At 41.4% G+C, this 16,788-nt stretch overlaps 1 protein-coding gene across 1 annotated transcript; it reads right to left on the bottom strand.

Moving 5' to 3' along the window:
- Nucleotides 1–3,669: 3,669 nt before the first annotated feature.
- On the bottom strand, nt 3,670–4,439 carry LOC119652712. The gene is made up of 3 exons (XM_038056997.1): nt 4,182–4,439; nt 4,023–4,071; nt 3,670–3,959 (listed from the first exon to the last, which is right to left on the bottom strand). The coding sequence occupies exons 1-3, from the start codon at nt 4,329–4,331 to the stop codon at nt 3,700–3,702; spliced, it is 459 nt and encodes a 152-aa protein (XP_037912925.1). The 5' UTR covers nt 4,332–4,439; the 3' UTR covers nt 3,670–3,699.
- Nucleotides 4,440–16,788: the final 12,349 nt, after the last annotated feature.

Genomic DNA, 16,788 nt, shown 5'->3' with positions numbered 1-16,788 from the left:
ACTTTCAGGAAGTATGCCAACGTCCTCCTCTCTGATCAAAACTTGCAACCATATTCAGGACAAACTGGAGAATCTTCGAACCCGAATTAAAATAAATATTTTCTATATTCTAACGCGGAGATCAATTTGAAACCTTTTCGAGTAGATTCATGTTCCTTTTCGCATACAGAGCGGGCTTACTTGTGAGAAAATCCATCGGGACCATTTCCGAAATAACACACGCTACGTCGTCTGAGATTGTCCTAAAGATATTATATACCCTTAGCGTTACTAAGCGGTACCCCCCGGTAGTTTGGATAGAGCTAGCCAACCATAAGTAAGTAATCTTAGGCACCATCCATGCTAGCGATATGCTAAATTTTGCCGCACCCTCGTGTCCACGTGTCCTAGAAAGTCACTCTAAGATTGATAATAAAGACCGAATCCACCCACGACAAACCAGCTAAGCTAATGCATTCAATATCATTAAAAATAAATTATCGTTTTGAGTCATAAGCCTCGGAAAAATCTTAAGCCGTTTACCACATTCAACGCGGTAGGACTAGCCCCAATCCTGTTAGGACGTAAATTAGTCCGAGCAAAACAAATAGACATCTGCACGCTAAATACAGGAACGCTAAATATTGGAACCCGCACTGGGAAGACCGAGGAACACCAAACTAGGTAAGCTGTTCATCAACCGAGATACTTGACTCTGGCCTGACAATGTTCAAATGAAAAGAAAGGCTTCTACCGCGAGATCGCTATCACACGAGCGGTCCATTAGAATTACGATAAACTGGACACTCGAGAAGGCGAGAGACATTTGCATCAACTTTCCAAAAGCTGACATCAACGTACACAGGATACCGTACACACACAATACAACTTAGCCGACACCTGTCAAAGCAACTGAAGTCGAAAAAGCAATAAAACGAATGAATTCGGGAAAAGTAACCGGACCTGATGAAACCAACACTGTGGCTCACTGAATTCTTAAATCAGGTCGCTCAGGAAGGTAGAACACCATCTGACTGGCAAGAAAGTATCACAAATTACCGTCCGATCCTGTTGCTTTCCCATACCATAAAGATTTTTGAACGCATTTTTGACAACTGTGTTTGCCAAATCGTTCAAATAACTACTAACGCAATACAAGCTGCGCGGTTATGGAGAAACACCGTGAGAAGCATCGCCCTCTTTACATTGCATTTCAGGATCTCGAGAAAACGTTTGACCGTGTGCCACACCAACTCATTTGGTGCTCTACGACAATACTTAGTACCAGAAGAACTCGTGGAGTGGCTTAGATTGGCCTACCATGATCAAAAAGTAAAGTTCGGAGTGTGGCGGGTGTATCAAAACCGCTTCGCGTCTCTGTTGGTGTTCCCCAAGAAAGCGCCCTTTCATAACTCCTCTTTGTGTTGTTATGCTTTATACAGATGATGTTTTCCTAGCGTCTAATAGCAAAATGATTTCGAGCAACTTGTCCAGAAATGGAATGACCGCCTCCTGCAACATTGTCTCAGATTGAATCTGAATCTTTGCCAACCTATCCCCACGAAACAGGCATAACCACAATCAGCGGCAGTGAGCTGCCCATAACTAAGCGATTTAAATATCTCTGGTCAATGCTGTCAATCATCAAAGAACTCCGTTATGAAATTGCTTTATGCATAGCGCAACCAGGATCAAGTGGCGTTCCATAACCGGTGTCCTTTGTCATCGACGTATCAACGATCGTCTCAAATGTAAAATTTACCGCAATGTTGTTCGCCCTGCCGCCCTCTATGATTCTTGTTGTTGTGTGATTATAAAAGACAATGAACGACATCTTGCTTTAATGGAGAAATGTTGCGTTGGACTGTAATCGATATGGGGTTGCACCGATGGTTAAAAAATTGTGTGAGAGGCGTCTTCGATGGTACGGTCACATAACTCGCGTTAACGAGAGTTCACTCGCCGAGATTGGCCTGAACATCGAAGTCGATGATAAGCGGCCTAAACATCAGCGAAACAAAGGTGGCTGGATACCCTGGATGGGGATTTGATAGAACAATATGCGAAACCGATCACACCGAGTGATCCTGCTTGTGAACGGGACAAAGGCTAAAGAAAAAAAAGAAGCGCCTAGCAATATAGCGGAAAATATCTTATCGATGGTACTCATCAACGTGATACCTCTATAATTCCTGCACAGCATGATATCTCCATTGTTATGTATGGACCAGTAATGCCTCGTTGCCAATCATCAGGCATTGATTCGTTGTCTCACACGTTGAGCTCCAACATGCGCATTCTGTCGGAAATCAGATTTCCCTCTTTGTCTCGATAGGATGAGCATCGAGGTGTATGTATAAGGCTTCATCTTGCTAACATGTTGGTAAAACTTCCACGCCTGGTGCGGTTGCTCCCTGTAGCTTTGGAGTTCACAGATTTGTTGGTTCTATCAGGCTTCCTTTTTATTTCTGTGAAGTCACTTCTCCTGCTCGACAAAGTTCGTGATAGGGTTCTGCACGTGCCCACATTCTCTGAGAGTGTAGCATTGCCCGGTATGTGGCATTCTTGCACTCCATTACTAGCTCATCGTCGAACCAGTCGTTGCGATTTTTTTTTAACGACTGGGGTCAAGTATGTTCGTGACCGTGCCAATGATAACGTTCTTAAGGTGGTAGTGAAGATCTTTTGTTGATGCTTCAACTCCAAGACCTCTGTTAACTGCGGTTATTGCAGCATCCATTTCCCCCTTATAGGTGTTACGGGGGGCTCTGTTATGGATGACTTCAATTTTCACTCTCACCTGATTGATAGAGGGAATTCAAGATGGCATTGTTATTCGAGTTCGGAGCACCATGCCAACGAGATAGTGGTCCAAGTCTACATTAACCGCCCTATATGTTTTGACAGCGCATGGTCAATTTATTCGAAACTAATTCCACCTGGATGGACCGCTTTCTGCGCAAACCAGGTACTTCCAATTCCATGCGACACTGCTAGTGGAACAGTCCGCAGTCCCAGTATCGCCTATATACGGGTTCCGTCCCTACTTGCCTGTTAAAATATCCAAGCATGATTTTGATGTCATATCATGGGCAGGTTTCGAGCATTCATTCTACTGCCTTCTCCGAGTCTGCAGTATCCACTCTTGGGGCGTGAACGTTAATGAGGCTTATATTTTGAAATTTACCAGCAAACGCAGCGTGCATAGCCATCCACTTATATTTTCGAACCCGATAACAGCAGGTTTCATTTTTTGGTCATCTAAGAAACCCACTCCACACTTGATTTACCGGATGACCACGGTAATATATCATTCAGTGGCACTTCTCCAGGAGACCGGTCCCTGCCTAACGCATCTATTGCAACGCCTTTATAGGGACATGCTAGCTGGCTGGCACATCTTCTTCTGTACAGGGATTACACGTTCAATGAGAAAGTACTCGGTAATCCGTTTTCTCTTGATACTCTTATCGAAGAGCTAACCTACTCAGGTTCTGATAAAATTACCAAAGACCGGCACCATTAGGTCTTTTGCCTATTCAGTTGATTCAATCAAAATTGCATAATTTGCCTCACCCCTTTGTGTCCAATTTCGAATTAATAACTCCACTGTTCGTCTTTCCTAGCCCCACTTTTACCTACATATCCTGACCAAAGTTTTTCTTCCTTTTTCCTTTTGAAACCAAAAATTTATTCAAACTCGTTGATAATGAATTTGCATTAAATTTCTAAACATGGAAAGTGGAAAATCATAAAATCATATGCTTCGTAGGCATGAGCATCTAAACAGAACGTAAAGCCAGTCAACGCTATTTGAACGTGTCGAATTTTTACGCAAAAATTTAGGGATTTTATTGACAGGAACTGGATACATTTACTAATAGGCTTGGTCCAATGAAACGTCGCATACACGAGTCCATTGACTCTAACGTGCAGTTCGAATTTTCTTTGTTCGATATCGACGGTTGCAATGAAAGACACTGAAAAAGAATTTTAATTAAAACTCATCTTCCGGCTAATCTGTTATCTTGGCAAGATCTTACCTTTATTGTCAAAAATATCCACAATGATAGCACAGGTTCGGTTCTTACACTAAAAATATATTTAACGGATTAGATTTCTTTAAAACATATATACACAGATCTTTCTTTGCATCTTCCCTGCATTAAAATCGTGATAAAATACAGAGGTAATATACTCACAAAAGCACCCTCGTATTGGAAATTCGTAGCATTGACTTTGGTAGAGTTTCCTTGCATCAGGGGGCTTCCTGTCGAATGTCCCTGAACGACCGCTATCACTAAAGAAAACAAAACTATGCTACAAAGATTGATAGTAAAATGGTGTCCCATAATTGTTGCTAAAAAGGTAAAAAATCTTCCAAATCTCTAAGGACTGCAATCCCTCTTAATCAGCCGAAAAAGTCCTACTAGCACTATCTTAACTAATTGTCATTACTAGAGCTAAATATCAGATACTTCACAAATTTACTAGCATAGGCTTTCAGATGAGTTTTATTGCGAGCACTAAAGATAACACTTTTTCATGGGATCGACTGTAAAGATTATAATGTGCCCTTGAAAACATTTTTAGATGAAAGTATTGAATGTACCTTAAGTTGCAAAAGTCAATACAAGTGTAAAGACGGAAATAAAATATATGAAGTAAAGTCCTATTGATAACAGTAATTATATCACAAACTGAAATCGTCTCCTCCTCATCCAAACTAGATTCTAGTGATCCATACCAAAAGCTCCTCGCGATCGTGCGGGGCAAAATGAAACTTTTTTCAAATCATATAAAAGACTGAACATTCAACTCGCAACCCATTCCTCGAAATTTTATGCGAAGAAAAATTATTGCGCGTCTTCGACAGTGACGGTAATTTCGGGAGAAAAAAATCCGCGCATAAATCTATGTTAGCGCCATATATATAATGCAGTGCATTGGTGTGCGCCCATATATATGGTTGTGGACATATGGCATTAAACACGCTGCCCTTTTAGTCAGGAAAGACTATGAAATTGAGGAAGTCGTCATTGAAAACCTGCAGACCTCTTCCGCCGCGGCGGCAATAGTAAAAACCACTGATGGTAGACGGATTTTGGTAGTTTCCATCTACATCAAATGCAACTCTCGAAATGAGCAACTGGGACAAGATCTTAAGATTTTGGGCAACCTCCAGTTAAAATACAAGTACCTCATTTTCGGTAGCGACTTTAACTCTAGGCACACCTCCTGGGGCGATACGGCAGTAAATAAAAATGGGGAAACCCTGCTTAAATGGATCCAAGACCCTTACTCGCCAGCTTATGTCGATTTGGTCTTGCCAGATTCTCCGACAAGACCCAGTAGTCAATCAACCATTGACTACTTCCTTCTATCTGAGGAAACCTCCCTGAACTTTCAAGTGATATCGTGCACTACTGTACCAGGCATGTCTGACCATTTCGCAGTGCAACTTAAACTGTCCTCGTCCTCCCAACTGCAAAAGCGAGTGATGACCACCGTAAGGTCCTTCGCCCACACTGACTGGGACAAATACAAGTCAGACCTTGCACCAAGGCTGAACTTGAAAAAACTCGCAACTGACCCCAATCTATCAGACATGGAGATCGACGAAGCCATCACCTTGGCCACAGATGCCATTAATACTGCTACACGCAGAAACACAAGGCTCATCAAAGTCGACGAGTTATAATATAACTCAGTCCCTCACGATATCATGCTCTACATGAAAGTCAGGCAAATATGGCGTAGGAAACTCAAACGGATTTTCCACAAGCACGGAAATAAAGCTAATGCTGAGTATAAAGCATTACTTTCCCGGATTAATTGTCTGAGTACAATAATTCGGCAAAGAGTGGCGAATTTCCGGAACAAAGAACTGACAAGGAAACTAGCAGATATTAAGCCCGGCCCAGATATGTTCCAGCATATCAACAGGCTAACCGGCAAACATATGTAAGTCCCGCAATATCGCTCTTTCCAAGAACGGGGAGCACATCTGCAGTGACGCTAGGAAAGCGCAAGTTCTCGCGGAATCTTTTGAGACTCAGCTCAATTCCCCTCCGCCTCAAAACAACCCAGCTATATCGTCGATTGTTGATTCAACAATCAAGGCCTTCGTCTCTGAGAGCTCCAAGAAGCTAACTAAATTCACCACAACCAACACCTCAGTTAAGCCATCGGAATCGCAACATTTTCTGAGTTTACCTCAACTCACCGACTTAACCAGAAACCTCAACGGTAAAAGGTCAGCCGGGCCTGATGAAATCCCGAACTTTGTCATAAAGAACCTCCCCAGAGCCTCACTGAAGTATTTATTAGCAGTTTTCAACAACTGCATTAATAACGGCTACTTTCCATCCGCGTGGAAAGTCGCAAAAATTATTGCGATCCGGAAAAAAGAAACATCCAACGAGCCAAGCAATTTCAGGCCCATTTCCCTATTATCCAACCTTGGCAAACTATTTGAGAAAGCATGGACAATAGGCTAGTCCAGCATTGTAATCTCAACAAAGTTATCCCTGACCACCAGTTCGGATTCCGCTCTAAACACGGAACCCAGCACGCACTGAGCTACCTACACGACACTGTCGTCTCAAGACTTAACGTCAACAATAAACCTACAGTAGCATGTGCGTTAGATTTGGAGAAGACCTTCGACTCCGTGTGGGTAAACGGACTTATATATAAATTAATAGACAATGAATTCCCTGTCCCGATAATTAGACTTGCGTTAAGTTTTTTCGAAGATAGGCACTTTTATGTCAGCGTGGGGAATGAATTCTCCGATCTCTTGCCGGTAACGTCGGGTGTACCCCAAGGATTCATTTATGGGCCAACTTTCTGTAACATCTTCACGGCTGACGTTCCGATCCCCGACGACGGCGTTGAACTGATCCAATTCGCCGATGATACGCTTATCTTCGCTTCGAACCTCCACCCCAACAGGGCAGCCAAAGCGGTTGAGAAATACATTGTAAATCTCTGCAGGTACTACTGTAGTTGGGGAATCAAGATTAATGAGGGAAAAACGCAAATCTGCACCTTTAGGAGAAAATCTAGATACTTAGGTTCTAGAGGCATCCATAGGAAAGCTAAACGCTTGAAAATGAGAATCGGGAACACCACAGTGAGCAGATCTACTTCGATCAAGTACTTGGGAGTAACCCTGCATGAACTCCTCAAGTTCAAACCCCACCTTCAGCTCGCTATCAGCAAGGCAAACGGTGCAGTCAGTGGCATCTACTATCTTCTTCGCAAGACAGTAGGTCTCAGCACAAAAACCAAACTGACCCTGTATAAGGCCCTTATAAGACCCGTTATCTGTTATGGGGCACCAACTTGGATCTCTTGCTCCAACCAAGCAATGGCAAAATGCGAGTCATTCGAACGCCGAATCCTTAGACATTGCACAGGCTTTTCTTACAACTGGAAAACAAAAAACGCCGAAGTGTATAGGCGAGCCAAAGTCAAACCACTTCGAGAACACGTTCTCACAATAATGGAAAGGTTCTTCGAAAGAACGGAGGACCACCCCAACCCATTAATTCGGCATCTCTACCAACAGGGTAAAAACTCCCCATTGGCCACATTCTTAAGGCCCTGCCAAATCGTGAGTTCATCCCACAGACCCAAAATCCGCACCCTTTTTGAAACTCCCTGCCTGGTAGGAGTGGATAGAGGCTAAGCACAGGAAATTGTAATGTGCTTATTGTAAATATTAGTTAAGAATTAATTATGTTAGATTAAGCTAGGTTAAGTTAAAATAAGTTAGGTTAAGTTATATTTAACTAGGTTAAGTAAGTAAATGTCAACCTTCTCGCGCCTTTAGTGCGGGCGCTGTTTTTCGAAAAAAAAAGCCAAGATTGTAACAAAAAATTGTCAAGATTCATGTATATAAAGAAAAATATACAAAGTTAAGTAAATTACAGAGAAGGTCGGGTTGGCCAAACTATGTAATAGTCACCCGTTTGATAGAATTAAGATCAATTAGCTTTTATTTAGGGTAGCATTAAGTAACATTGTCTAGTTGTAAGCCACTATCTGAATAAATTGAAATTGAAATTGCATTAAACCGTTATTTATGGCTTGCCACATGGGATTTGGAAACACACACAAGAAAGCCATCTAAGCGATCTGGTGCACTTATATTCCATCTTTTTTGTGCTCTACCTTTTGATCGTTTGCCTCAACATCCACCGTTTAGTGTGCGCTTGGGGGATCTTGCTTTGTCCCTACGCTCCGCATGACCTGCAGACTGTCGCTTGCGAGCTTTGACTAGAATGAATACAGTTGAATCAAGGATTTCTTACAACTAAGCGATGTTTCTATTTCTTCCGTATAATCTCTACCGTATCGGTGCCGCAGGACAAAACCATATTTACAGCATTTCAGACGCTTTTGTCAAGGGTGAAAAAGTAACATAGATACTGTGTCCAAAAAGTAAAACTTTTATTTATTCCAAAACGTATTTATTTACACTTGCAAATCTGTTTCTTGACCTTCAATGATATCTCCCCCAAAAACCAGAATTAAAGTTGCCTTCCAGAATGGCTTTCAAAGCGTGCAGCGATTTACGTTGTATCTCCTCTATCGTCTCAAAAATATTTCCCGCAGTGGTCTTTTGAATTTCGGAAATAGCCAAGAGCCCCACGGTGCTAAATCAGACGAATATGGTGGTGTTTCGCGTTTTGCACGATATTCTTCAGTAATAATCCGTTTCATTACCAGTTTATAAACAGAAAGCATCTCTTCACTGATCTTAACGCGACGCTCTTTTTCGACGAAATTGAGTTGTTTTCGCACTGGCCAAGATTTTAAACGTTTCAGGCCCAAAATATTTTTCAAAATGGTATTGATAGATCCTTTCAAAATACCAACAGCATCAGCGAGGTCTCCAGCAGTCATTCGACGATTGAAAAGCACAAGTCGTTGGATTTTCTTGACGCGTTGTCCACCGTAAAAGGTTGATGGCCTTCTTCACCATTTTCACGACCTTCTTTGAACTGCTTATACCATTTGTAACTAACAAGCAAGTCGGGAAACCGGAAGCTTGACGCTTCAGATATAAAAGGGTTTGTGTTTCCCTATGTGAAAAGCATAACGCAGTTCTTCATTGACTGGCAGCATTGACTCGAAATATTTAAATTGCTCAGCGCTGTCAGCTTCAATAACCTGCCCAGAACTGAGTGAATTAAATATTTCAGGCCAATGGAGATAAGCGTTTTGAAATTGCTGCACGCATTAATGCGACCTGGATGAAGTGGCATTCCACAACTGGTGTTCTTTGTGATCGACGTATCAGCGCACGACTCAAATCAAAAATTTACTTCAATGTCGTCCGTCTGCCGCTGATGCTGTGTGATGGCCGACTATAAAAGACAATGAACGGCATCTTGCGGTAATGGAGACGAAGATGTTGGATTGCACTGGTGGCGTGACACGTTTTAATCATGTCCGAAATGAGGATATTCGCGATCGATATGGGGTTGCTTCGATCGTAGAAAAACTGCGTGTGAGGGGTTTTCGATGGTATGGTCACGTAATTCACGCTAACGAGAATTCACTTGCCAATATTGGTCTAAACAATGAAGTCAATGGTAAACGACCAAAAGGCCGGCTGATACAGACTTAAAAACCTTGCGCTCAGGTGCTTTATAAAATAAAATGACGAAATCGATCACGACGAGGCGACCCCGCTTTTGAATGGGGCACAGGCTGAAGAAAAAGATGTAAAGAGCGACGAGTGCATGACAGTTCTGTGTCGCATAATTAAAAATTCCATTGCCCTCTAGTTTGTAGAAAGCGATTTAAATAAATCATTTGATGGAAAGCCCTGTATTGATAATAGTCAACTTCATACGCTTCACACTCTGAGTTTAATATTATCAGCAAATGCGAAGAATTTAACCTACAACAGATACAAACAAGTCGGAGTACCGGAAGCTCGCGCTTCGGGAATAAAGGTTACGTGTTCCTCTTATGTGAAAAACTTCTACGCACATTTTTCTATCCGTATTTAGCTACAGACCCATGGGAGTAATTAATATTGACTTACAAATGACTAAGAAACTAAAACAAAATAATTCTTTGAAACCCCATTTATAAGAACTCATTTCGTTGTGATATTGACAAATTGATATGTGATGATGACGTCATGCAGGTTGTAGAGTGCACAAAATTCACAAAAAATGGCAAAGTTTCACCCCCTATAACTTTGTTAATAATGGTTGGTTTTTCCTCAAACTTGACCAAATTGTGCACTATGTTCTTCCTTACACCCATGCCAAACTTTTTACGTTTGGGATGGATATAAGGGGGGTTGCCGGGTAAATTTCTAAAATGCGGAAAGATACTATTATTAACTTTATTTATGTAGATATCGGAACCGGATGTATATTAAGGCACACAGAGAGACACCACTGTGATTGTTTTCAGATTTTTCCGTAGAATTGGTTCTAAGAACGGGATCTGTTACACTTTTTGATGGTCATATTTTGAGCTTTCGCTCCCCAATTTTTCCCCCAATATCAAATATGGAACCAATTTCGAAAAGTACTAATTGAGCCCTTCTATACGGTACCCCACATGGCCACATTCTGTGAAAAAGATGTTGCACCCTCTATTCACGTGCATGGGGAGCCCCACCCCTTAAACTTAATACAATATGACGCCACAGCAGATCACATACTCTCACCGATTTTCGTAACAATCGGTTCAGCCGTTTCCGAATAAATCGGGTGTGACAGACAAACAGATAGACGGACAGACAAACACCGACTCGATTCTAATAAGGCTTTGTTTCACACAAAACCTTAAAAAGGGCTGGGGAGAAGTAGATTCTTCATGAATGGAATTTTAAAATTTCATTCGAATGTCAATTATTCCCGTTAATTACGACGTCAGCATCTTATTTGTATGGCTTAGGATGCAGTAAATTCGCACGAAATTGATAAGTTTGAAGTGCTGTAACTTTGACATGTGTATCACGAGACTGTTTTCTATGTCGACGCGGTACGTTTTTCAGTCAGTTTCTAAAAGTTGGCAATATACTATTAGTAAATTTATTTAAGGCTTAGATTTCACATAAGTGTTTTACACAAAACCGTAGAAAGGGCTGGAGAGAAGTAGATTCTTCATAAATGCGACTTTAATATTTCACGCGAATGTCAATTATTCAAGTTAATTATGACGTCAGCATCTTATTTGCATGGCCTTGGAACCAGTTAATTCGCGCCAAATTGCTAAGTTTGAACTGTTATAACTTTGACGTTAATGGCCAGATGTCAATGAAATTTGGCACATGGGTACGAAATATTGTCCTCTTTGCTGATACAAAATTTGGAAGTCCTAGGATGAAAGGGGGCTTTTCCAGTAAATTTCTAAAAGTTGGTAATATACTATTGGTAAGTTTATTTGAGCAGATATCGGAGGAGGACATATTTTGAGGACTAGATTTCATCTAAGCGCATCACCCTGATTTTTTTTTCGTATTTTTGGATTTTGCCGTTTTGGAGAAAAGTGCATGTGACAGACAAACAGACAGACAGTGAATCGATTTTAATAAGGTTTTGTTTTACACAAAACCTTAAAAAATCTTATATGTGCGTGTCAATTACTTACTTTTTAGACACATTTGCGGATATTCACTACCTGCGTCCATCTACAAATGAAAGGACTTCCACTTGCAGGATCCACTTGCAGATCCAAAGTAGAAAATCATTTGCTGGGTGGGCACCGGAACCTCCACCCAATAATATGGCTTCCGGCTGGAACGATTTCTCGATACATAACACTGTGTGTCCCCGCAGCTTAGATTCAAAGGTATTTCTGCATTTCTACATCTCAAAATTCCCTTCTCTCTATCTAAGGTAAATCCACTCCTTGTCATGAAATTTATGCCCAGAATAATATTGTCAACTATTTCCACCACTATAAATTACTGCTTTACGGTTGTTGTTCCAATCGTCCTATTATCAGAGAAAACGGTTCTGGAGCAAGAGTCTACCTCTCGAATAAAAACGAGAAGTGGGCTTTTTCTTTTGGGACAATACACAACGGCCTTTCAGGCTGAAGTGTATGCGCTCCTAAAGGCTACAATCTGGATGATTAACGAGCGGTTGAGGGGCAGGCGCATCGCAATATGTAGCTATAGTCAAGCTGCATTGAGGGCGTTGAGTAGTACTTTGATCGCTTCCAAAATCGTTCAGAAATGTAGAAACCCATTGAATTCTGTTTCCAGATTCAATACCGTGGATTTACTCTGGGTCATTGTGATGTAGAGGGAAATGAAATCTCGGATGCCTTAGCAAAAGAGGCTTCAACTTTCCCCATGCCCGGACCGGAACCAGCAATTGGGGTGTCGGTAGCATTGGCTACAACAAGCTTCCCATAATGACAGGTGGCTAAGCCTTAATGCAGCTAGACAGACCAAAATCTTCCTGTCAGAACCGAACAAACATACTGCAAAGTTTATCCTGTCGAAAAACAGGAAGACTTGCAGAAGTATTGTGGGCAATCTGACTGGGCATAATTCACTAGCTGGGCATATGTTCAGAATAGGAATTATCCCAGATGATACGTGTCCATCCTGTAATGAGGAAGCGGAATCCACGGAACATTTTCTATGTGAGTACCCGCTTACGGACGCATCAGACATCAGAGTTTTGGTGCTGATGTGCTCCAAGTGCGGCGGATAGCATCACAGCCACTAACGGAAATCCTGCGATACATAAACGAATCCGGGATATTCCGTTAGACGGGGGAATCGAGTACAATGTACCGACGGTCTGAGAGCTCAGAGGCTTTTGCCTCTCCCCCACCTCAAACAAACACACACACACCTATCATCAGCTACTTTTCCCAATTCAGGTGTATTCCCAGGCTGCTCACGGCCACCAAACGAATTCTTGTAACATCTGCTAAATCAATTCGATTGATAAAATGCGATCATCGTGAAGGTTCTTCCTTAAAAACATCCGTTGTTAGGCTACTTTCGTTCCACGTAAATTGGGAATTGGAAATACCGGGATAATCCCCTTCAAACAGACTCCCACTAGTGTTTCTATAATGTAGCTTGGCTTTTATCTATTAATTCTTTCTTATTTCCCCCTCCTGCGGCTCGGACGAGCTGAATCTTTTTCGGGTCGACATACTGCAGAAGGAGCTTCAGACTCCATGAAAGTTTGTTTTGATAAAATAATTGCCGCTACCTTCATTTCAGGATCATGAATAGGGTCCACAAATGACTCGCAAGCAAATTCACAACATTTCCTAAAAACAACACCAAGAGCTTAACCTCCTTTAACAATAGAGGTCATGAATAAAGTTGGCCATTTTCGAAGGATATAGGATGATTGTTTAGGTTAAGGTACCCACTGGGGTAGAGACCAGAAACTCTTTGAAACGCTGAACCCATCTAAACGAACGAACTAATAATATTTCCTCCTTTTTCCCTACAGAAATTTCACTATCGTATACCCGGCGCGTAAGTTATTGTTTTTGATTAAATCGTCTAGTTTTCCAATGGTGTCATAATTATATCTTCTCCGCTTTCATCAGTTGACAAATCCTGCGGTCTTCTTTGCTATTGTCTTCAGTTCATTTTTCATGTGCGTCCACAACTATTCCACTTATATGTCTGTCCCCGTCAGGGGAACACTGTAGTATTTTTCTTGTTGGCGCATATTTCGTTACTACTGAGTTGTTCTTTCAACCATCATTGTCATCTTTTCTCCTGTGGGGACTGTGCCCTCTTGTTGTGCCTTTGTTTGTCTCCTCATGCGCAATTTTTGCCCTAGTACCAATTTTATGTCGTTCAAGGGCAATGCTAGGGTATTACATATAAAATTCTAGGGTATTATGAAATTCGTTCTTGGCTGTTTCATTTTTGTTATCAGTTGTCACATGACAAAAGAACTTTAGTTTCGGACAAATCGCACTTGGTCCCTCATTGCTCGGATTGAAGTCTCTAACGAGATATTTAAAAGAATTGTGGACAATGAACCACATGGAACACCATATTTTTTTTCAGATATTTGGGTTGGGTAGTATCTGAGAATGGATCCTTGAACAAACTGACCTTTTCCGGATCCCTACACTCCTGCTCTTTGCAAACAGTGTCAACACTAATATCGGTTTAGGAAAGTACTAATCAAGACTTTTCATTTAACAGCCCACATGACAAAACTCAGTGGAAAAAAATTTTACGCCCCCCTCATTTGTGAAACTCAACGTGCAACTATGTTACTCGCTGCATGCAATGGGTTTCACAGGTCTCACCTTTCTACCAAATCGATAGGAATTTGAGATAAAAAGTATGAGAGAGAGACAGACAGTGAACCGATTTTAATAAGGTTTTGTTTTACACGAACTGATGAAACTTGTTTAATCAACTAAGCGCATTCATCGCACGTTGGACAAGGGGTGTTTCTCCTTCCCTCTTGAAGATTGTGAGGCTCGTGTTGATAAGCTAAGACAGGCCCGAGGCGCCATCAACGTACAATTCTCCCACACACACACAGCTAGGAAACTGCTTGAGAATATGGTCGCGTCAAAATTGACTAATGCAGGACGTACTACGGGAGACTTCTCCCGAAAACAGGACGATTTTGAAAAGAGGCGATTCACAATTGAGTCGATTCACAAAATGGTCCAAGCTGCGAGACTGGCTGAGACACATAGTCGTACTGTCAACAAATGATGATCGCTGGATGTCGCTGGAAAATTATTTCCGTATGCCTAGCTACCTTTCACAGATATGAAGATCACACCTTGTTCTACAAGCTAAGGTGATAACAGTAGTTATTTCAATCGCTGCCTATACTGCAGACTAGAGGTTAATATACCATAGAATAATTCAGGGAGGTTGCCACTCCTTTTTCTTCTGCAGAAGGTGGGAGCCATCGTCATCGGCATTCTTAAGACGAAGAAGACAGAGGTGAACTGGAAAAACGGCAGGGTATCTGAGGCTCTCTAAGCCACAGGAAGGATGCTCCCATACTGATTAGCCACAATAAGAGGGTATCTCGCTAACTCAGACCGAAAACCAACTAATACAACCCCATGAACACTTCCTTGAAATCACAAGGACCAATTTGCCTATGTGACAAAAAAATTCCGTCTTCACCCTACCATTGCAGCATGTAAGTCACCGAGAAATGACCATTAGGCAAAAAAACCTAACCTTCCAGTTTGTAATCATGTGACGAAATTAACCCAACTTTACTCACAAATTAGTCCCACTAGTAAAAGTGGATATTTGAAGCAGTGTTCTACTTCCCAGGGTTAGCCTAAGATCTCTCAAACTAGTTACGAATTTTGACGTATTTGTTTTCTCTCACTAAAGATAAATTGAAGAAAATACTCACCTCTCCAATTATTATCGCCTTCCCAAATTTTATTATGTGCGAACGCATAGTAGCGGAGAAGAAGTAGAAGTGACTTCCACTAACAAAACTTACCCGATCTTCCTGTGAAGCTACAATTACGCCATGAGCGTAACGGCTCATAGGAGGTTTTCAGTAGAGACTCTGGAAAACATATGTGTTTAGATTGAAGAGGAGGTATCTGCTCTTGACTACTCATGATTCATAAGTCAATTGTCGTTTCTCCTATGCTTCATTGTGGCAAAATTTGTACGTCGTCTGCTGTTGACTGAACCTCCAATTCATAAAAAGACTCAACCTCTTAAGAAGCTCATAGATGTCTCTCTTGATCTCGACAAGCGCATTGAGGTATATTTGGGTTCATCCTGCAGAATTTTTGGTAAAACCTGTGCCAGTTCACAGACCTATTGGTATTCCTTTATTCCTTTTCCTCTCTGCGGGAATGCATGTTCTTTGATATTGTACCATGCCTGGTATGCAGCGTTCTTCGGTTCCATTGTTAGTATTCCATCAACATTCCAGCCACTCTAACTTTTTGCGACAGGGACCTAACATACTTGTAACCGTATCAATGACAATGTTCTTTAAGTGATCGTAAAAAGTCAGTTGCCGATGCTCGGCCTCCACGACATCTGACGGTTGCGACCAATGCGGCAGCCATTCCCCTTTTGTATGTGCCTTTGCTAATAATCGATTCAATATTTTTTCTCTCCTGATTTTCGCGCAGATTTGGGTGATGTTATTCGAGTCCAGGATACTATGGGCAATTATTAAATGAATTATTATTAAAATCGTTCTACTGCATGTCAGCGGGTTACATGCAGTTCTTTGCGAAGCAATTACGCGGATTCAAACCAAATTGGGTGGACATATTGGAACTATGAGATCCCACGGATGCAGTGAGTGAAATCAATTTACGTGGAGTTTAAAAAGCAATACCAAAATTAAAAGCATCAATTAATACTTTCACAAGCGGTTAGCTTCCATGTAAAGTGCAAAATGGGTACATAAGCCGTCAAAATTGAAGCAAGACAATGCTCATTTCCAGAAACTGTCCAATCCAAAAATCTGAAGAAATTCAGAGCGAAATGCTTATACGAAATCTAGGGCCGAAAATATGCCCTATTCCGACATCTGCCCAAATAAACTTAGTAATAGTATATTACCACCTTTTTGAAAATCACTGGAAACCCCGCCTTTATGTTTATCTTAGCAGCGAATAGTACCGCGCATAGTACTGCAAAGTTTCCTGAAAATCCGGCTATTGGTACCAGAGTTACAGCAGTTCATATTCATCAATTTAGCGCGAAATCACTACATCGAAAATGCAAATAAGATGCTCATAATTAACGAGAGTAACTGAAATCAAAGTGAAGTCCCGTATATGAAGAAACTACTTCGCCAAACCTTTGTA

Source organism: Hermetia illucens, chromosome 3 (assembly GCF_905115235.1).
Source record: "Hermetia illucens chromosome 3, iHerIll2.2.curated.20191125, whole genome shotgun sequence".
In the NCBI taxonomy this organism is placed as follows: Eukaryota; Metazoa; Arthropoda; class Insecta; order Diptera; family Stratiomyidae; genus Hermetia; species Hermetia illucens.
The sequence above is the reverse complement of the archived record's forward strand: the minus strand, read 5'-3'. Positions and strand labels throughout refer to the sequence as shown.